Source organism: Pithys albifrons, chromosome 4 (assembly GCF_047495875.1).
Source record: "Pithys albifrons albifrons isolate INPA30051 chromosome 4, PitAlb_v1, whole genome shotgun sequence".
In the NCBI taxonomy this organism is placed as follows: domain Eukaryota; kingdom Metazoa; phylum Chordata; class Aves; order Passeriformes; family Thamnophilidae; genus Pithys; species Pithys albifrons.
This window is the reverse complement of record NC_092461.1, coordinates 66,573,241-66,596,695: the sequence shown is the minus strand read 5'-3', so window position 1 is coordinate 66,596,695 and position 23,455 is coordinate 66,573,241. Positions and strand designations below refer to the sequence as shown.

The 23,455-nt window shown below is 37.4% G+C and overlaps 1 protein-coding gene across 1 annotated transcript in view; it reads right to left on the bottom strand.

Moving 5' to 3' along the window:
- CA8 (carbonic anhydrase 8) overlaps positions 1-23,455 on the bottom strand; it is a 50,570-nt gene that overhangs the window by 9,973 nt on the left and 17,142 nt on the right. The window contains exons 4-8 of the mRNA XM_071554475.1: positions 18,055-18,150; positions 15,732-15,794; positions 14,360-14,408; positions 11,767-11,879; positions 5,316-5,488 (exon numbers count right to left, since the gene is read on the bottom strand). Of these exons, the coding sequence (XP_071410576.1) occupies positions 5,354-5,488; positions 11,767-11,879; positions 14,360-14,408; positions 15,732-15,794; positions 18,055-18,150 (456 nt within the window). The 3' untranslated portion in view covers positions 5,316-5,353. The remainder of the gene's footprint in view (positions 1-5,315; positions 5,489-11,766; positions 11,880-14,359; positions 14,409-15,731; positions 15,795-18,054; positions 18,151-23,455) is intronic.

Genomic DNA, 23,455 nt, shown 5'->3' with positions numbered 1-23,455 from the left:
TGGAAAAGTACTTATCCATTATGAAAGGTGGCAAACCCAACATGTAACAGCCTGCTGGAATACCCACAATTCACATACTGAGAAATAGTAAGACAAGCCTCAAACTGTAAAAAAAATAGCCTTTAATGAAATAGAAGGTTTAAGGGGTTTCTTATTTGATTCCTAGGAGTGGTAGCATTTGTTTTCTCTGTTATTAAGCTTTGTTGTATAACAATAAGAACTATAAATCTTTTTTCCAAGATCACCTGAAAATGTCAAGAAATAGCTTGATCCCAGCAGCAAGGGTTCTGAGTCAAGCAGGAAGGATCAAAAAATTTAGTGTTAACACTGAGGAGGTCACAATGTTATCCTTTCTCTTGTTTTTCAGAAAAGGATTTGTGAGTCCTGGCAAACAACAAGTTCCATGAGTGTCAGTAACACACCCAGGCAACAACGAAGGCCACCAGCCTTCTGGATTGCACCAAGAAAAGCATTGCCAGCAGAGAGAGGGAAACGATCCTTCCCTTCTCCTAAGTACTAATAGGACATCTGGAGCACTGGGTCCAGTTCTGGGTTCCCTGGTTCAAAAGAAACATGGGCAGGCTGGAGACCAGCAATGGGTCACAAAGATGATTAAGCGATTGGAACACCTGTCATAAAAGGATGGTTGAGAGAGCTGGGACAGTTTAGCCCAGAAAAGATGTTTCAACAGGGTAAAATCAACAGGGTAAAATCTTTTTCTTTATAAGAACAAGAAGATGGCATCAGACTCTTCAGTAGCGTCCAGTGAAAGAAGCAGCAATGGGTACAAATTTAAATACTGGAAATTTCATTTAAAATTAACAATGTTTTCCCCTGAAAACATGGTCAAACACAGGTACAAGTTGCTTAAAGTGGTTAAGGATTCTTCATCCTCATGATATTCAATACTTAGCTGGACACAGCCCTGAACAACCTACTGTAGTTAACACTGCTTTGAGCAGAAGATTGAATCAGTAGTCCTCCAGAAGCACCTTCCAATCACAACTATTATGTGATTCTGTTGCTCTTCACTGTCTAAAGCTAAACTCAATCTTTCTGAAAGCAAATCTATACTGAGTTTTCTCTTCAAACTCCTTCAACACCTGACTGGTTCTTTCACTGCTGGATACGATATAAAGAGGTGAGAAATTTAAAATAATGGCTTTTTCAAAAGAAACATGTGTGATAACTGACAGTTGCAGGAGAGGGAGTATGTAAAGGCCACTTAATGGGATGAAAATCACATGCATTTCGAAAACATCCACACAACACGGTTCAAAAACTCATTAACCCGAGACTATAAGAGAGATATCCATTTTTAGCAATGTTTTGTCACCCCAAAGGCTCCCTTCAGACCTTGGTGAAACTTTGTTTTAAAAATGGAGAAGAGTATTTTGAGATCTGGGTTTTTCCATGATGGAAGAGCAATTAAAAAAAAAAATCAATCCTTTCCCTAAGATTACACACCATGATATTCCATGTTTATGTCAACTCTGCCTCTAATTCAACAAACCAGAACAAACTGCATCAAAGACCAACATATGTCGTTTGATCATAAGCCACAAAGGGTTCAGTTTTGTCAAGGTTTAAATCAAGGCTGAAGAGCAGATGTTCTGAAGCTTTGGGAGCGTGGTATGCATAGAGACTGCATTCTGCTTCAGTCAAAACTAATTAGACCTTTCAAACAACCCCTTTCTACTCCTGTGTATACAACACTTACAGAAACATTTGTGTCCTCCTTTCCCTGAAAGAGTGACAAGGTCATGGCAAACTAATGTTCCTCAAAGTTCTTCAAGTGGATGTACCACAGTGCCTTGGAATAAAAGAAAATATTGAAAACTTCACTGACAGGAGTTCTAACAGCTGTGGCAGAAGGGCATAGTGTGTCATAAAAGAAGACCACCAGTGTGTTTGTAATTGCAATATTCAAGATATAGTAGAGGTTTAAAATAAAAAGTAATCTCTTTGAAAGGAACAAATGCTCCTGTTGCACCACTATGTAGATGCTGCTCTGCAAACTATTATTTCCCCATCTGCTACTGAGTCTTCATAGCAATACTGAGGTGATGGCAGCAGTCCCAGCTTAAGGACCTTCCTTCATTCCTATTTTCTGAGGATGTCTGAGGTATGTATGAGGAGCTACTGTGACTCAACACATTCCTCCTGGAGAGGTCTGAGGAAATCACTACAGAGTAAGCAGGATTACTTTCTTCCCTTCCTGCCTCTCTGTATAGAGGAAAGGTGAATAATGCCATGAGATTTCATATTACACTGCACTTTTTGGGGCTCCCCAAACTCAAAAGCAAGGATATATAGTGAAGCTTTGATTGGTTCACTGCTATTTGGACTGATGCACCCAAAACTGAAAAGATCTGACCAAATTAATTTCTGATAAATAATTCAATCAGGTGTAGAGAGTCAAGTATAATTTCTTCTGTGAGCTACACAATGCCAGGAGTTACAGTCCTTCCTCTGTGCTTGAGACTCCATAGTTAGCATAGACCTACAGTGAGAACTATTATTTCACATTAAAAATTCCATCATTTGGGAATTAAAACTGCAAAATATTTTTTGAAGCACAGTCAAGATAAATCTTATTATACAGAACAAATCTTTATAAGTATTGACAAATGTAATAAAATTTCAAACATGAAAGCAAAAGAGAAATTTTTACATTTCAATTCTAGCATTGTAAAAGAAACTCTTTCATGCTTAAAATTCAAACTCAGCATGTCAAGTAATTTCACTGTTACAGACTTGAATTACCTGCACTGGCCCGAGGGCATAATTCACTCTGAGAAAAATTGTACTTTAATACTGCTATGATTTTCCCAAGCAATTTTTATGCAGGAGCTGGGATGAATTTGAAACATCCATTTCAAGATTAAAGTGACAATATTTGGTGACTGAAGAGAACCATGTAATTGAGAACTTGGCTTAGGGATGTGCCTGAAATTAAATATGGGAATCAGAAAATAATATACAAAAAATGTTCAATGTTTTGCTTTCTTTAACTTTTAGGAAGTAGGTATTAAATAGGGTTCTAAAATACAAATAAACACTTACTTCAAAAATGTTTAGATGCATACACTATATTGGATACTTATGCTATATGGAAAGACCATGAAATTGTTGGTCACTGTCCTAGCCCAGTTAATAACTTTTATCATATGCTTTTATCATAACTTTTATAGGTTACCTGCTGCCTGATCATTTATTAACTTCATATGAAGGTGGGAGCTGGACCCAGAGCACACTTTGAAGAGGCTTAACTCTAAAACAGAGCATGATGTGAACTTAGAGATCTCGTCATTGACCTAGAAAGGGCAAGAATTTAATGTAGAAATACATGTCCTTACCCAAAAGTGTTTATCAATAACCTTTCAGCAGCATGCTTCCACATGAAACTCTGGATGAACTGGTTCTTTTGTGGCTTTGAAGCAAATTGTAGTTAGAAAATCTGATGCTTTTATATAATGGATTCCAACAGTAAATAAGGTAATAGGTAGTACCCAATGCTTTTATCATTTAAATAAATTTTACTGTAGGATGAAAAATTTTATGATGCTTAAAAGCAGTATCACTTATTAAAGAAAGCAATAGAACAGATTATTTCTTTTCTTGAAGACTTCCCAGATTTGCTGTCTTACTATTTGTACCAAGGTGGGGTCACTGCATTTCAAAATCAACCATAAATGCTGGTGCCTCAACTCACTAAATTCAAGGCAACTGTTTGTCTTAGATTCATAGAATTTTTTAGGTTGGAAAAGATCTTTATGGTCATCATGTCCAACCACTAACCCTGCATTGCCAAGTCCACCACTAATCCCTAAGTGTCACATTTACATGACTTTTAAATACCTTCAGGGAGGGTGACTCAGACACTTCCCTGGACTTTAACTCTCTATGAATCTCATTGCCAGGTTTTTCATTATAGTAAAACATTGATTAACTGAGTATAATGGGGTTTAGGAGTAACTGTTGAGTATTGAGGGATTTTATTTGGTAACTGAAAGAGGCTGGGGGAACATGACATGGGAGCTTTTAATAAGTGAAGCAGAGTTAACGGAGGATCACATGTGTAGTCATTCTTAAATTCTTGCTCTTTGAGCCAATGAAGGTTGAAAAGAAGCAGCAACGATTCTGATGAATGAACGAAGAAAAATTAGCCATGAGCAAAATTAGTTTCTTCTTGTACCTTCACTAGAGTTGCCCAAGATTCAGTCTTGTTGCAGGAAAAAAGAAAAGGCAGCTATGTTTGAAGATTAAAGGTCTCCTCCAGAATGACTACCCTGTTTTTTCAACAGATAAGGCTGGAAGGTCCACAAGTGACTGGTCTTCCAAAACCACAGTAAGAAATCAAGCAGTAAACCTTGGTAACTGGGGAAATATACTACATAATCTAGGCATACTGTGCTCTTCCTCACTGCAGCTCGAGAAATTTAAAGCTACAGGTAACTGTGATGTAACAGTGTGTGCCTACTGAAGTCAGAACAAATATTACAATACAATAAATTGCTTACTAGAGTCCAGCTACTAAAGAACTGAAGAGTAACCTGTGCAGGTTTGGACTGGGATAGAGTTTATATTCTTCACAGTAGCCAGGGTAGAGCTCTGTTTTGCATTTGTGCTGAACACAGTGTAGATAACTCAGGGATGTTTTTGTTACTGCTGAGAAGGGCTTCTGCAGTGTCAAGGCCTTTTCTGCTTCTCATCCCACCCACTAGAAAGAAGGCTGGGAGTTCACAAGGAGTTGGGAGGGGATACAGCTGGGATAGCTGACCTCAACTAACCCAAGGGTTATTCTGTACCATATGGCAACATCTCAGCATGTAGATGTTGGGGAAGAAGAAGGAAGGGAGGGACATTTAGAGCAATGGCATTTGTCTTCCCAAGTCACCACTACTTGTGATGGAGCTCAGCTTTACTGAAGACAGATGAATATCTGTCCAACCATGGGAAGCAGTGAATGAATTCCTTGTTTTGCTTTGCTTTCATGCATGGCTTTTGTTTTAGCTACTAAACTCTCTTTACCTCAACCCACAAGTTCTCTTACTTTTATCCTTCTTATTCTCTTCCCCATACCACCAGGGGAGAGTAAGCAAGCAGCTTCATGGGACCTGACTGCGAGCTGGGGTTAAACCCTGACATAACCAAACTATTATACCAGATGATAAAACAGAACATTAGAGAGTCAAAATTTACAGTTGTGATAACATTACCTAAAATTAACTTAGGGTGTTTTCTCCTTTTGCTAAATCTCCTCTATGAAAATTATTTCAAATTTTCAATTTTTCTGCTAAGATTTTACTTACCTGACTAAAGATGTACTATTGTTGTTCTTACTCTTCTGCTACTGAAATGCTGCCCTGATGACTCTATCACTAAGTGGCTGAGTTGGTCTGAAGTTATCTCCTAGGATTCCATCACAACCCTCTAAAAGTTCAGCACCTTTAACGTGTGTCCTCAATCTTCGAAATTCCTCTATCTGAAAGACAGAAAAACAGACATGAAGAAGCTGAAACAGTCTTCATTATGGACTAATGATCAAAATCAGCTTTGTTCAGACAATTCTGCACCTTTAAAAAAGGGAATGTTCAGGCACCATATATTAGGGTCACTAAACATTAATAACATTTAAAAATAGTTGTCAGCACTGTCAAAACATTTATGATAGAGAGAAAAACAAGAATCCTTATGCACATAGTTTGGCAAAATTATCCTTTGCCTTTTCATAACTTCTTTTAGGATCTATAACCTTCTTAGCCATTTCAGATTACATCCTATGAATCAACCTTACGGTTGTGAATTGAAAGTAATCATTCTGGTGTTCTTCAAATAAGTGTATTTCAGGAATAACTTGGTTGACTATAAATTGTTTTGAAATTCTGCTAGTGGTTTGTTTACTGCCTGCAACTGTTGTTTTCTTCTAAACCAGAAGAATTCTAAAAAGATTCTTAGTTTTAGAGGATGCCTGTTGACATTCTATATGGAAAAATATGGGTTTTGCAATCAAAACGAAATGCTGCTTCAAAAGATCTGTAGATGTAAGGTACTTAGAAAGTCAAATACAGTAAAAATAAATAAAAAGATATTTCAGTTGAGCCAAAACAAATATGTTTCTGGCTTATAGACTCTTTTGAGATTTTTCTAAATGTAATCTGTTGTAGGGAAGAACATGAGCACCTTCAATCTTCATCCCTAGTATCAGCATCAAGTGTTGCATCATAAAGAACTGAGAAAATCAATTCATATCTCAGCAATATTATACCTTACTGCTCAACAGTGCTGTTTACAAGAGTCTGGTATTTTAAGTAAGTAGTCACAACTACTAGAAAAATCGTTTTTGCTTTAACCTATTCACAAACTGTCTTAGCTGGATACAGCAAATGTACTTGATGACTGATTCCCCTAGCCTCAGCCTTTGTACTTTTATTGACCCTGTGTTGCCTCACTATGCAGTACAGATCTAACTTGATCCATAGAAAGTAAAATGGAGCTCATAGTATATAATCATTTTAACACCTAAGATATTATAGAGGTAATTTCTCCATGAAAAGCACTCTGAAGGATTACAAGGAAAATGTGTGATTCCAGAATTAAATTAAATTAGGTACTAAACAGCAGGTAACAGCATTTTTATTCTTATCCTGCCTGCAGAGAATATCATCTTGCTGAATCCTGGAAGACAAGTGCCTTCATTGTTGTTTTGCACTCTACAGCAGAATTGATACAGACTTATTTACTTGATTTAAAGGCTAGCTCTGCTTTGCTTCAATGCTGTTTCTGGCAGCTGAGATATAAGGCAACAGCTTAGACTGCAAAGATGAAAAGCAGAATAAACTGTAGAATTCCTTTAAGGTGATTTTAGAGGCAGAATCCTGTTTCAGATGATTTTCATTGTTGCTGTTTACTTAAAGCAAACTGAAAATAAACCCACTACTGGTTTGGAATTGAAAAAGTCTTCAGGACTCAGGTGATGGTAAAGCACTGAATGGGTTTTGCAAAGGTAGCCTTTTTCACCATCTGAATCAACTCTGAGAAGTCTGAGATAATTGCAGTTTAGGAAGGAGTATTTTACAAAAACATGGGGTTTGTTTGATCTTTTGAGAATGAGGTACTTCAAAGAAGCACAGATGAAGGAGAGGGAAGAGCAAACTCTCTGCAAAGCTGGCATCTGTGAGCTAAGATAACTACAAATGCTCCGTTCCAGTCCCCACAGTGAAATCTTTCCCAAGAGATACTCTTCCCTAAGCAGCTTCCATTTTCTTCAGTCAGAAAAGTAGAACTGACATGATCTCCATCCCTGCTCTTTAGTCATTAGAGAAGTCAAGAACTGTAGCCCTGCTCCAACTGGGAATTGCTTCTGAGATCACCACACTTCTTGTTTAGTTCTTCATTCCATGTTTCAGACTGCTGTGACAGAGACTCTCTATGCACATGGTGGTGTGCTTCACTCGTGAGAAGTGTTTCTGTCAGAAAAGGACACTAGCTGTTCTGACACTACCTTCCCTATTAAATTCCCATGGGACAAGACAACATGTGTTCCCTCTTCATCCTCCTTCCCCACATATGGAACCACTTCCCACCTCATCCCAATCACTCTTAAGTCAATGCTCTGGAGTACACCCTGTAGGACTGCCAGTGGAAGAGGTGTTTTAGAGGCACATGGCTAAGGACCCTTGGATATTCAAATACTTTTACTAGGAATAGGCCCTTAAAATATTCTTCTCATGCCCAGAAGATACTAAGGACAACCCAGGCCTGTTCATGCTGAAATTCAGGCTCAAGTTCTAACCAGTAAAGATGCAAATCCACAATGCTAACAGCCACATTTCTACTGAGTAAAAGCACCTAGCTTATATTTTGTAGCATGCTTTTTCCACTTCCTGTATTCAGATCTTGAACACTGCATTATTCTGTTTTATTTACCTATTTGCTGAAGAATAGAAAACAAAAAACAAAGGTTTTGAATGTTTTCTACAAACATTTCTTCTATATGAGGTATAGAAATATTATCCTTCTGTTTGAAAATTTTACATGCCTCCATGACACCTTCCAAGAACACAAACCTGCTTCCTTTCTAGTACACAGAATACCAGAAACCTCTGAATGCTTTATTTGACAGACTACTTAAATTTTGCACAATTCCCACTCCAGCTCCATATGCTAGCTACTATTTCTGTCCTTTAGGAGGTCTTGATTTTGAATGAAGTAGACAAAAGGACTAGAGACCTCACCGTTCAATACAAAACCAGTCAACTCTGACAATGAATACAGCAGAACAACAGCTCCTTTCTGTGTCATTGTTTAAAATCTCTACTCTGAGTGACTTAGACAATGTACTTTTTCTGGGCTTCAGTGAACCACAAAGCATGTTATTCTCAAATATCCCATTTTTTTTTTCTAAATATAGTGGAAAGGAGCATGAGCTCGTTTTTTTCAATTATTTCCTGCTCTTTACTGGCCTGATAGAAAGGAGTTTTCTATTTTCTCTCACTGCATTTCAGCAGTGTACATGCATGGGCAAAGTATCTCACAAAAACAGTCAACATAGTTCTTTCCGGGCTGTATATTTCAACATAACACAAGTGAGTTAGATAAAATCACAAAAGGACAGGAATATGCAAAAAGAGTACTGCAGGGTGCAGCTTTCCAGACAAGCCCCCTTAAGCTGAGGACAATAATAAAACTGCAATAACCAAATTAATGAAGCCCTTATTCTCCAGGGAAGAAGAGTTGCCTCCAAAATTTATCCAGATCTCACAGAATGCCCCATGAAGGAAAAAGTTGTCTGACAGAAGTGAAGCCTCTTGTCAAAGAAAATTACTTCCAGTGAGGAAAAAGCATTGTATCCCAAGAAAGCACATCCTGATACTGCACTCCTGGCTTGCTCTTTTGCTATTCATAAAACCTATTATGCCTTTGCCAATTGTTATTTCTCCATTGTTTCAAAATAAGAAAACATGAAAATATATAGATGTGACCATGAACAGTAATTGCAATTTTATACTGGGTGGTTTTTTTCCTTATGATCCACAATTTGTTAAGCTAATCAATATTACTATGTTAATTACAGAAAATGAGAATGAGAATGAGTATCTTGTCTCCAACAGATTAACTAGTTTCATCAGAGGAAGGAAATAAAATCTTTTCTGTGTTAGACTATGTTATTCTTTATTTACTTGTTATTGACACTCAGAACTTGATTATTTTATGACCTGAAAAATGAAAATAGAAAACCTTGAATTTGTCTCTTACCAGCTATAACCACAGATGGTACTAGTACTTATGTAAATCACTTGACGTTTCATAAGCTGTATTCATTAGTATCCCAAAGAAGAAAGTTGTACAAATTAATGACATATGTAAAAATAATGTATTTAAACACATTAGAAATGCATTTTCACTAAAATATATGTTTTAATACTACAAGCTGGCTTAATAAAATTAAATGCCTTTAAATGCCTTTAGCATGGAATTAATTTTATTAATTCCATGGATGACTCAAAATGGTATATCCTATACTACATCCTATTTTCCATAGACAAAAGCCATTACATTTCTAATCACTCCTTAATCTTTCCTGTGCAACCTGCTTTAGATGAACCTGCTTTAGCAGGGCATTTGGACTAGATGCTCTCCCGAGGTCCCTTACAACCCCAATTATTCTCCAATTCTGTGATTAAATGAAATCTCTCACAGGCACTCATGTCCACATGCACAAAAGAGGCCAGATATTTCACTGCAGCCAAAATGCTAATTGCAAATTAAAATCTTGGATTTTTAGGCCACAGTAAAATATTCTGGCACTACCAAAATCTTATTTTGGGCATCCTGGGGTTCTCACCTTTCAACCTTTGGATCTCAACATCACCTCCTCTCATTTTTCCCCATATTTATTTTTAATTGGCATCTGAAACCACTATCTAAGGCAAGTTAATTTTTTATCCCACCTTAGAAAAAGTTCTTCATGTTCTTCATAATTGTCTTTCTGCACAACCTGAACTTTAATGCTGCAATTGTAACTGGCAGTGAGGATTTTTTTTCTAATTGATGCTTATCTACAACAAATACAAAGCATTGTGGATCATATTGGTATGTCTGTTCCAATCTATCACTCTGCTCCAGTGCCACATATCACCTGCATATGGTGTCAATGGGAAGAAAAAACTCCTCTGTGACTTGTGCGCCCTTCATCATTGCAATTTTTCGTTGGATTTGGTTTATACCTATCAAAGTAAAGCAGCAACACAACCAGGTACTCCTAACCTAACAAAAGCCATGGCTGTAAATCATAGTCCTTTCCCCAGGCACTGTGGGTGACTCTTTTCCACAGGCACAATATCCCTTTCAGGAGTTTTATCCTCTTTACACCACATTCCAACATCTTGTTTGGTTGTGGTAAATTAGTGCCTAGTAATACTAACTGAAGTTGCATTCTTCTGCTTAATTCCTCTTTTGTTCACCCTTTTGCTGTCTCCCACCACAAGTGGATGGCTTGAACTGTGCCCTCCTCTCTGCACTGACTGGATTAAAAGGGAATAGACACTGCAAAATCTGCAACTAGCAATATTATACTATGTCTCAGTTTAATAGCTGTGGACTTTGTACTTCTGATTAAGTCCTCTTATTTATCCATATCACACCTGAATAATTAGCTGCCAAGTTACAAAATACATTCTGTCTTTTAAAGTTGTACAGAATCTAAAAATACCCACACAATGCTGTTTCCATTTACTCAGTAGTAAGCAGACACCTTCATAAACACCCCTACATAAACAAATAAATAACAGATTCATGATGGGATACATTTAAGCTGCAGCTCCCATACAAATAGCTTATTGGGAGCTATTGCTTTTATTCTATGATTAGACCTAGAATTCAGTTTCCATATGAAAATAAACACTGCTAATTTAAATTTGTTAAAGTTTGTAAAATATTGTGCTGGTATCACCAGAAAATTTTGTATTACTAAAGCTGAAATAATTTGAATCCAAATTTATCGCACTTCAAACTTTTTTCCATTCTGTTTCCTCATGCTTCAGACCATGCCATGAAAATGAATGAATTCAGCTTCAGGCATTCTATATAGTTTCGTTTAAATTAAACCCACATTCCTCCAGCTCACAGACTGAGGAACTATATTCATCAAGAGTTTTAATTGTTTTTACTGGGATTATTCCTAGACAGATTTGAAATGTTTTCTATAGAAAGGCTCACATGACCATAAGATATAATTTAAGAAAAAACACCAAACACTTTCAAATACATACATGAGAAATCAAATTTAAATAGGTAGTTTCCATTTGACATTTGTTATAAAACAATTAAAAAAGAGCAAGATAAATTAAATATAGTTCAATGCAATATAACTAGCCTGTACTACCTTAATATTTTTCATCCTCCAGGGCATAGTATCTCCCTGTCTTTTTTGTTCCTTTAACGTCAAAAAGAGTGATATTTGAAAGCTTACAATTACAACAAATGGAATTTCTTTTGCCCATTGACTTCTTTCTTTCTTCTTTTAGCACTTAAATAAAGAATTATTTTAAATGCAGATGAAATATGATAACAGGGTTTTTCATCTCTGACCTTTGCGTTGCTTTCAGTGATTCAAAAGGTCTAACCTTTACTTGAAAAGCCATGTACTGATCTAATGGGATCTTTAAGGAGAACAGATATATCGTCCTGATATATATATTTGCACGCTATAACCTTTAGCTCATAACCATATTCCAAGGTCACTTTAAGCACAGCTGTTACCTGCATTTGGGACACAGTCAAGGGATAGCGAAATAGTATCCAGGTGACACCTTCACTGCAGGGTGGAATGGTTAGAGAGCCCTCATATACCCAGTAGTCACGCAGCAGAGGATCTGAAATTGAAACAAAATGGAATTTTTATGAAATTAAGGAAGTTAATTGTCTCTTTCAATTATGACAGCTTATGATAGCCATGGATCTGCTCATATGCAGTAAGCTAAGGTGTGAATTTATAACCTGCTAAGAACCATCCACTTCCTTCACATGTGAATGTGTATGAGCTAGTAGTCATTGTATTACAGTAATTTCCCACTGCAGATGAGAATTTTAAATATGAAAATGCCACTTTACACTTGTGAAAAATAACATGTGCACAATTCTTTGAACTAACATGGCAAATAAGTAATACTGTGGGAAAGAACACCTGTTAATCTCAAAACCTACAAGGGACATCCAATTTTGAAGGCAGAAGGGTTGCAATGATTGAATTTTAACTGACTTTTACATTTAGGTTATGTCTCAAGGATGAATTTATTTTGTTTTTTAGAAAAAAAATCAGTAAAAATTCAGCTCAAGAAAAACTTTTCAGTTTGCAATTCTGGTGGAATATTTTCTGAGATCCACTGGTGCCTCCTAGCTTTGGAAAGTGAGTTGAATTTCACAGAGGGGGGAAAAATCAAGGTTTATTTTAGTCTAAAAAAATTTTTAGGTGTATAAATTTATTAATAGCTTTATAGATAACTATTAGAATAAACTGTTGTCTAGGACTGAAATGTAAAATTGTTTGCCCAAGCAGAGCTTTGACAGTACATAGAACACAATTGATTTTAATTATTTTAATTACTTTCATTATTTTAATTTCTCACAGATTCCTATCACACTGTGCTTCATAGGTGAGAAAGAAAACTCCTTGGTTGTAAAAGAGGGGACCAGAGGAGCTGGAGGCAATGGATGGTTAACCATGGCCTGGAGATCTCAGGGGAAGGTTGTAACTAAATTTACATGGACAGAATGGGAGACTGGAAACAAATAAACTTGCTTGGTTGAACTAACCTGTTACTGTCTTTTCACTACTAGGTCAGAAGAATATCAGTAGAATTAAATCTTGCTAATGAAGCCTGTGATTGTCAGTGAATGGATTTTGGTTTGTTGGTGTAATTTTCTTTCTCATTTAGGGAATTATACAGCAAATCCATGGACAGCAAGTTGCTTTATCAAACACTCAAAAGTTAAGAACTGCAAGAATTAATTCAGCCCATCCTCTGCATGCATTGTGACATTGTCCTGTTATATGATCATGTATGTCTTTTCTGGAGAATCTTTCATCATTTCCTTGTAAAGATAGAGGATTTTTTTTTGAAAAGCATGTAATAACTTGGATTTCTCAGTACAATATTCTGTACTTGGTCTTCTTTTACCCATGCTATTCAAATCCTGCTTGTTAGAAGGACTATATTTTCTTATTTTTCATATTTCTAGTGAACTCACTTCTTCAGTGTCTGAGTGCTTAAGTGAATTAGTTTATTCTTCCATACCTCTCTGTGGGGGAGGAAGGACAAGTTACTCCCACACTGTAAAGCTGGGGAACTAAGGCACAGAGAAGCTAAGGTCAAATGCATCTGTTCGTTTGAGGTGTTCAATATGACATGCTTAGAACCTGATTTCTCTGAGTAGTTAACTTTCTATAGCACTTTATACAGTCAGAGCACTGCTCCCATTGACTTCTCTTGGAGGTGTAAGCACTCAGCACTTCTGCAAATCAGACCCCATGATCTCAAGTCGGGCACCTAGAAAATGAGGAACACATAGTTAGAGATGACTTGTGAAAATTTTGGTTTATGTGACTTGATCAGTATCAAACAGGAACTGAGGCAGGGCTCCTGAAAAAAATAAATTATAGTCATGCAGTTATGTGATGTTTTATAATGCATATGCATGAAGAGGCACAGGCAGCCTTAATTCCTGCATTTCTTAATTGCTGAGCACTTCACTTCGCAACCTAGACAATATTTTTTGAAGCAATTAATATAGTCTAATGTAGACCTGGGCTATTTTGAAAAACTAAAGATGTTGGCACTATAACACAGAATTTTTCTCAGATTTCTTAATTTATTAATTTGCAGAAACATTTATTTTAGAAATGTATTTTTTACAAAGTCACATTTCTTACTACTATTCTTTAACTGTTAGCTATAGGAGTTTGAATTGCCTCCCTTTTTCACTACTTCTACTATGCTATGCAACTTCCTATGTACGCCATACACTTCCTATTTTATGCCAAAGTAGATAAAGGAGGACTCACAGCTGCCTTTCTAGATGAAATGATAAATCCCCACAAAAACCAGCCACAGAGTTGCCAGCAGTGCACAGACTATGGTATCACATTCCACTCACATGGCAAAGTGCACATTTACAGTAAATTCCACTGGACTTCATCCCTATCCCTATTAGCACCACTAAGTGCAAAGTGCATTACTACCTTATGGGATTCACCCTCAGGCCTTCAACTTAGTCTAGGCTTTTGATCAAGATTCTCTCAGCCTCTGCAATTAGCTAGTAATCCACACGTGTGAAAATAAGAAAAGGCACCTACCTGGCAATAAAGAGTTGGGATTAAAACAGGGTATTGTTTTGGACTTTCCCTGAAAAAAATAAAACCAAAACAATCTCATCTCTAGTTGCTTATTAAAAGGCTGATTAATGGAGAGGTAAAATACATTCTATCTTCTTATAATATTAAGCCCTGAATTCCTCTGCAAAGCAACCTCATTAAGAACCCCCATTTAATTATCATTGTATTTGTCCTTGCAGCTACACAGACACATGATTTATTCCCTTTTATATTTTATTTCTAAGGTTATTTCAGGAATTTAACTTTCTGTCTTTAGTGCATGAGCTTTTTCCAGGTCCCAGCCTTGAAATTCTCTACATGAAATTGAGGGGTTCCATACAAAATTAATTTAAAAAAACAAGGCCAAACTGACCTTTTCCTTAACTGATGTGGACAACACTTTAAAATAAATCTGATTCCATATATTTAATGCAAGAAAAAATTATGTATGCCAAAGTATGTTTCATGCTGACTCCCTAAAAGTCATCACTATAACACAACAAGACCTTTCATGACCTTCCTCTACTTGGCTATCCTCTCAGTAGTGGAACTACAGAGTTCCATACACTACCATTTTTTCTGACACCTTCATAAACATTGAGTTTGTAATGTTAAACATCATGACTGAAGTTTACCATATATTATTTGACTAAAAGAATATTTTCAATACCTTTCTAATTTTTCTACACTTCAGCATCCACTGAAGTGAATGGCTAACCTCTTCAGACCAATATAAAAGGTGTCATCAATACATGTCAAAATCCTTTTAAAATCAAAAGTATGTATAACTATTTCTGTCACAGGTCATGAAACAGAGAGATGAAAGTAACTTGCCCAAGGTCATTTAAGATAGCAGGATTCTGCATATCTCCTCAGTCTTGCTAGGATTATTATCTCTCATTCAGGATCCCCACATATAATTCACCTGACAAGCTGACATTTTGTTCTTGTTGATTTCCCACTGTAAATTAATATGAGTGCTCAGTTCATGTATTCTTTTCCTCTACAAATTAAAACCACATAAGTTTGGAGATACTGATGATGATATTCACTAAGCATGTTGCAGTGCTTGCATTCACATTGACTCCGGGATAATCACTGAAGAGGTAGATTTGCAATCAGTTATGGATATAGAACAAACTTTCTGAACACTAGAAAAGGAATAAACTACAAAGACTATATATTATCTGAATACTGTAGAATGCTGAGATTTTCACGCAGGCCACCAAATGATGGCTTTCACGTGTGGTTTTTCTGTAGACACATCTCAAATCCTTCTCTTGGCTTCGTATAGACCCTTTTCTCACTTTCTCTCTGGTCAGGGAAGGAAGCATTGCTTCAGACAATGCCTTACCTTGTACTGGATGTCCTGGAGAATTTCAGTTATAGCCTTTAGGCCTACATGCTCTTTTCCTATCTGAAATACAGCAAGCAAAGAGGAGTTTCAGTATCTTGCTATTTCAGAAACTGTGAGGCAAGACAGAGGTCAACCAGAACAGTAAGTTCTATAGCTGTTTTTAGCTAAGCTACACAATCTTGTGTTAACCAAATACACTGATACACGGCAATGCCAAACAATTAAATCATTCTAAAACCACCAGTCAAAAGTAAACAAGGTTTAAATAACTTTAAAACAGAGGGAGACATTCACAGAACAAGAGTCACAGTTAAGTCCAATAAGTTCTGACTAATCCTGTTTTGAAGTATATACTGTGTGGAGTCAATATCGTGCAGTATTATGTCATATAAATGCCAAGGATACAGTTTGCCCCTACCATTTCTTGTCAGAGAAGTACACAGAAAGGAACAGAGTGAACAAGTATGACACTTCTTGAATTTGTTCCCATAGTGTTGCAAATCTGGTCAAAGGTATCTCTGAAGCTCGGGGGAGTTTTTTCCTGCCTGCAGAGCACAGAATGGCAGATTTCCTCCCTCACAGCATCTCCAGGACCCTGACAGTGAAAGGCAGTCTCCAGGCAGGCTGCAGCACTGCCTTGACCAAACGCCTTTAAGGCACAGTAGATGAGGCTCTCAGAAACACAGTGTTGAAATAAAAGGCTAGTTTTACATGTGTTCCCTCAGCACACTGAATTCAGCTGCTTCTGACCTAAATCACCCATTCCAGGACCCAAGCTCTTACCTTCAGATCAACATTGTCAAAATCAGAAGGCACAGAACTACCTTCTACTTGATTTCTTTGCCAACATGTATACATATGAGGTGAGAAAATAGGCCAGCATGAGTGGGAACATGAGAGCTAGACCCTGAAAAATTTGCTCAATGTTTATCTTGGAACAGAATGACACAGTAGTCACTGGATGGAAACAACTGAATGCCAACAAAAGGTACTTTGTAATTTCTAGAAATTTAACAGGATTTTCTTTTTTTTTTTTTTTTGAGAATGAAATTTCCATTTAAAAGTTTTGGTGTAGGTACCAGCTATTGAAATCACTTCAAAGATGATGTTTCTAAACTAATAATCCCCAAGGGCTGTCACTTAAATAAGTTAAAATATTTTCACTGACCTTAAAATTATGTATTTGAAAACTGTGGTGCAAAATTATATTTCCATGTTTTTACGAGGAAAAATGGTTACTGACTTTTCTCTCCCTGACCCTTTAATAAACAGCATAAATATTATTTTATCTTCATCAATTGTAATTATACAATGCCTTTCTTGGCTAATGAAACAGCTTTTTAGAATACTTAAGAATGATTATGAAGATGAGAGTCTAGAAACAGAAAAATTATCACTGAAGTTTTAGAATTATTTACGAACTTCTATATAACTTTCTAACTAACTCAAAGGTTACCTCTGCTGGAATGAGAAGGTGACTTACATAAGCAATTATCACACAGCGCTCTAGGATACAAAACTGAAGACTTTCTAACTTCCATTTTTAGCAATTCTATCTGAGTTTTGAGGCAGTAACCAATGTACCTTTAAATTCAGAGGTAAAGCTCAAAGGCACTCATAAACTCCTTAAGAAATACGACAAATTAATAATATTACTGTGAAAGAAAATCCATTTGATCAAAGCATGAACTCTAAACTTCTTCCTCCAAACCCATTTAAATAAAACAGTTTGCCATTTCTCATGAAGAAGATGAGAATCTGGTATTTGAGGACTAAAACTGAAAATCTATATAGGGTGCAGACCTTGGAAAACCTTCAAAGCAATTAGATTATGGTGCTAACTTTTCAGCTTTCATTACATCTTGTCCCCAGGAACGTTTCAGCCTCCTCATTGCAGGCTTTTCTGAGGGTCTGTGGCAAGACTTGTTAACACTCAGTCTCTGAAGAAATAATATGATTCCCTGAACAGTAGGCCTGGCCAGAAATGGAGAAAAACACATCACAGAGATAGTAAAACACTTGTACATTCTGACAGCCCTCATTTTGCCCTCAGTGGAATGGAGATTGGATGTCTACCTATGGCCAACCATGTATTATCCCTTCTTTAACTAACATACTTCCCATATCCTGTTTAAACAAGAATTACTTACTTGGCACATCCACAGAAGACATGATTGAGAAGTATCTTTTTAATAGATTACCAGCAGTCATATATTGTTTTATGTTATGAAATCATTACAAATTAAGTAAAATGGAAAGGACCTCATTATCCTCAGAGAAATAAGAGTACATCATAACAAGAGTAACACAGGAAACTTACCTGCACAAACAAAGCAATAATAGCTATGCCATGCTTCTTCCCTACTGCCTCATCAATGCTGCTGTACAGTGTGGAGTTCCAGTGCATTAGATGAAGCTAAAACAAAGCAGTACAAATAGACCAATAGAAAAATATGATTCATAATAAAAACCCCCAGCAATTAACACCAATTAGCAAAGACTCAGCTTGTGCATGACTATACATATGTACATGCCCATGGCTGTGCATGTGTAGATGAGTGCATTACTATTGTAAATATCAGGAACCCCAAGAAAAAAAACATCAGCTGCAGATAAAGTGATGTATAGCCACTCAGCAAATATATACAGCAAGGATGTAAATGACTATACTATGATTTGCCAACTCATACACTTTGAATACTGAAATAACATCAGTTAATGAAGCCCACCAACACTGCCTCTCAGGCATCCAGCTCTTTCCCAAGGTAGGAGAATTATTATGGACAGAAGCTGTCCAAACACACATTAGACTAACTGACTGTACTGTTGTAACATCACTTGTCTCACATACCACCTCCCAAGTCACTCAGATGTCAATAGTAAAAGTAATTTTGGGAAAAGTTAAACATAGAGAAAGTCAAGCAGAGAAAAGTGGGTGGAGGACTTTCCAAGGCCATGAAAGAAAGGGATGCTAAAGACAAAAATAACAGCCTAGGAGTCCCCAGCTGCCTTTTTGCAGAGGGCAGCAGGGCCTGTAGGAGTTAATGAATGAATACATGGCAGGCAGTAGACACTGGGTAACAAACACTAAGTGTGTTCTGGTGAAGTGTTATAACGTGATTTGTGAAGCATGGTTTAAGAAAAGTGCTGGAAGACACGGTAGCAGGCACTTGAGATGGATGGATGGAGGGAAGGGAGAGAGGGAGGGAGGGAGTGAGGAAGGCAGCAAGGCAGGGCAGCAAGGCAGGCAGGAAGGCTGGCAGGAAGGCAGGCAGCAAGCAGGAAGGCAGGCAGGAAGGAAGGAAATAATTAATTTGCACATGACAACTCTAATACAAGTAATCTACTTGCCCAAGGCTACAATATTCCCAGACTTACAAATATTTCCTGTTAGAACTAAGCTATTTATTGCCCATAGATTTAGTTTGTGTTCTGCATTTTATCATGTATAAAAAGCTTTGTTACACATTTGATTTGCCTTTGGATTTTAAAGGAATAAAACCAGAGGATCAAACAATGAATGACATTTCAATCTCCAGGACTTCTTTTGGCAGACACAGAACCACCACCACCCGAGAAGATAAAGCCAAAGCACTTCTTTTCCAGAGACGAGCCTGGCGTTCGCACCAGCTCCCACTAGAGGGGGATCACGGAGTCCCACAGTCCTCACCAAAATCCTGACAAGAAGGAAATGTGAAAGAGTAAGTTTGGGGTGATTGCACTGGGGATGGCAGTGTCCTTGGTGCAGCAAGGACAGCACTGCATGGCACATGGCACAAAGCTTGCCCTTTCCTGGCCAGAACAATAGAACTGAGGATGATTGCCAAATACAAAGAGACTCCGACTTTGCCTGTGTCAACAGGCAGGTCTTGGCTGGAGCTGCTATGGCATTCAGTGTGTTGCACTCGTCTGGAGGTAAACTCTAATCTGACATCTGTCCACAGTCTGATAGAGCAGGATTTTTCTTAAAATCTGAAAGGAATAAGCTGAGTTCCAGAAAGAGGAATATGAACAAGCGCATCAAACCATACAAGTAATCACTCCAGTTTATTTAGAAACAGATTTTTGTCCTGTCATAGGCAGCAGACTCATCAGGGCAGAGGCTTTGCTATGGTAAGGCTGTATCAGGTAGTAAAACGACACCAAAGCCTCTGTAATACCTTAATAGGTTAAGAGTTTCAGTCTAACAGGAAGATGGGATGCAAAATACACTTATCTGCTGCATGCAAGGAGAACCATCGTGCAAAAGTATCTTTAGGTCTCTGCATCCTCTCCAAGGAGCTCAATAGAGGACAGGATGGTCTACTTAAAAAAAAATCACTTGAATATGAGGAAGAATTTCTTTATTGTGCAGTTGACAACACACTGGAACACAGTGCCCATAGAGGTTGTGGAGTCTGCCTCACTCAAGATATTCAAGAACTGTCTGGATGCAATGCTGTGCAATGTGATTAGTGATTTATTTTTTATACAGCAGGTTGAAAACTTGCTGTCATAAACACTGCGGTGCAAAATATTGTCAGCAGGTTCATAAATGGGGTAGTAAAATTATGGACGAGTCCAAAAAGAGATACTAAAGAAAACAGGTAGAAAGCACTCCTAGTCCTATGAGGGTAGATGAGTGGGAAGCACAACAAAAAGTGGTCAGGGTCATGTCTCTTCCTACACAGCATCCCTTATTAACACTGCTAACAAGAGTACATGGGATGGACTGCTGGCCTGATACAGCAGGGAATTTATCATGTCCCCATGTCCTGAATCAAGGTGATATTCAGAATTAGCTACTCACAGAAACCATTCTGCCATTAGGGATTTACAAATTGAAATTAGACAGACAACTTAATGAAAAGTAGTAATCAATGCCATAATATATTCTAGCAACAGGACAACAGGTCTCATATCTTTTGTTTTAACTCTATAAGGCCATACATGCATACTGAAACAAACAGACATTGACATTCTCCTAAATGAACGGAAGTCAAATGAAATTATTTCTCCTACAATTATTTCTTCTAGCTTAGAGGGAGGCTGGGTAAGTACATGAAAAAGTGATTCAGAAAGTGAAGTAGCAAGGAAGAAGTAAGTGAGTCTTTGTAGTAAACTGGTTTTTTCCAATGTTTTATCATTGTATTTGTGGTTCTCTGGAGCAGTTTTGACTTTTGTGTGCTTTTTTATTTGTAATATGACATCAGATATAAACATAAGATAATGGAATTTTTAGAAAGATGGTAAAAAATCTACAAATATTACAAAAATTGAACTATTGAGAGTACAGTCCACAAACAACATGGTCTGTAACTATTTTTAATATTTAGGGGAATCAGGCATGCAGAGAGGAAGGACCCAGTGTTTTCACAAATCTTGAAACTATCAATAAGATATAATGCCCATGCACATAGGCAACTTCATAACCATGCATCTGTCTTACAACTAGGAATAATCACAGAGGCTATTAGATTAATGTTCTGTATTTTGGTAACCTTCACTTTCAGATTGATTTGAGACAGCTTCATAAAAAGTGCACAATCACAAGGGGTGCCAGTCTCTGATATGAATATAACCATGTGGAGTTTTTAAACAATCAGTTGCAGTGCACTGGCAGTTTACCATTGTGTGATTTTCACTCAAGAGTACAAAGAAGCCACACACCCCAGTATGGCAGGATGGGCTCTGCTCAACTTGTTAATGTTTTGATACTTGGTAGCTATGATGGTTCCATGCAACCAAAATGTGTCAGCTATGCAATTAATGATTATCAGTGGCTGCCTCGACATGCAAGACAGTATATTTTTCAAAATAATCAGAAAGGTGTAAAGAACTCCTTAGCACTCAAAAAATCCATTTTTCTCTTGGAAAAAATAATTTGGAGCCTTTTAACATTCTAGCTGTGAATCAAAGAATTGTAGCAGTGACTTCTTTAAAATCGGATACAAACTGAAAACTCATGAAGGTGAATCATAATACAGTGCTGATAAAGTTGATTTCTCTGTTGACAGCTGGAGGAAGTCTTCTTCTTAGAGAAGATCAAGTTATTCCAGGTAGCAGAGCAAATTCCCTCAAATGATTATTCTCTATGGAACAAATTCTGAGAAATATCTTAATCTTCATCCAGTCCCCAATGAACCACAAGATTACTGATTCCTACTTATCTCAATCCTTGCTTAGGCAAAGCTGACAGACATTAAAAGGGCCCAATCATAAAACAAGACCTTCTCTAAACTGAGGAAGGACCTGAGATTCTGGCTTTAAAATCAATAAACAAGTGAAATACCTACTCTTTAATCCAGTACTTTCTCTACCACAGAAATACCTTTTATGCCAGTATGAAAAGGCCTGGGATGGTAGATTTTTGCATAAAATCAGAGTCCCTAGGATGACAGATTCTGACAAGAATCAGAATCGCTGTGTTTGACCTAACACACTTATCAGTTTTAAAATCCAGTGTCTCTCAATAAAACAGTTACAAAAACATACTTTCCCCCTGTCTGGGACACTAACTACTCTGTGGAAATCTGCAGGATTCTAAGCTCACTGAGAGCAAAAATGATCTTTTAAGCTCTGTTGCTGACCTTACTTTATTCCTAGCTCACACATAAAATATATAATGACAGGATCATCATTCAGAAGTCATCTCTGAAGATCACTCATTTCACAGAAGCACCAACTTCAAAGTTAGCTACTAATTCAAAGGCAGATCAGGTTGTTCAGGTCCTTGTTCAACTAAGCTTTGCATATCTCCAATAATGGAGATGCCACAACCTCTGTTGGTAACATGTTCTGTGTTTGACCTCCCCCACAATGAAAATTTTTTCCTCCTTATACTTAATCAGAGTCTCTGCTGTTGTAACCTGTGACCCTTGCCTCTTGTCCTTTCACAGTTCCCAGGATTCTCTGTTCATATCCCAGGCATGAATTACCTTTGGCCACCAGGTGAACATCTCCTGATTGACATCTGAATGATGCCTCTTTCTCAAACCCCCTCAGTCATCCGCCCACATGAATAATCATGTTTCACCTAGCTCACTGTCACCTAAGCTTGCCTGACTCTTACAATGTCAGTGAAGTTGTTCTGTCCCTCACTGCAACATGCTGTCACCCAAATGCCAGACCAAACATAAGATGGGCTAATTCCTTGCTGGAAAGTACACTCTGAAATAAATCACAGCTCATCTTCTGTTATGCCTTATCAGGTTAATGGCAAGGGGAGAAGAACAGCTCTGCTTCAATATTTCTGCACTCTTACATGTTAATGTTACAAATTTGATATAAAGCTGCACAATGTCAAATGTCTTGCTACCATAAATACAGCTCATATGCTATAACTTCTTTCTTTACAAATGCTTGTTGCTAAACTGATGAAACCCTAACTTGCTGTTGGGATCCTTATAAAACACTGCTCAGTCTCTTGTTTCCGTTGGCTAAGTCAAGCAGTTTGGAACAGAGCACAAAGATCATTCTCCTTGGGAGTCAAGGAGAAATGTGACACCAACAAAATTTATTCTAACCTCTCTGGCATCAGGACTAGGCCCTAAAGGGAACTCATGCCTGATAAAACCACTGGGAGCTGAGGCAGTAGGAAGCAACATGAAACACCTGCCCAACCTGGGTATAGGTCCTGCCTTAATTTAATTGGCAATCACAGCCCATGCTGCAAGAGCTTCTGATAAGGGGCATTCTTCAGTTCACCATGCTCCTGTTTGTGCTTGATGCACAGTAGAAGA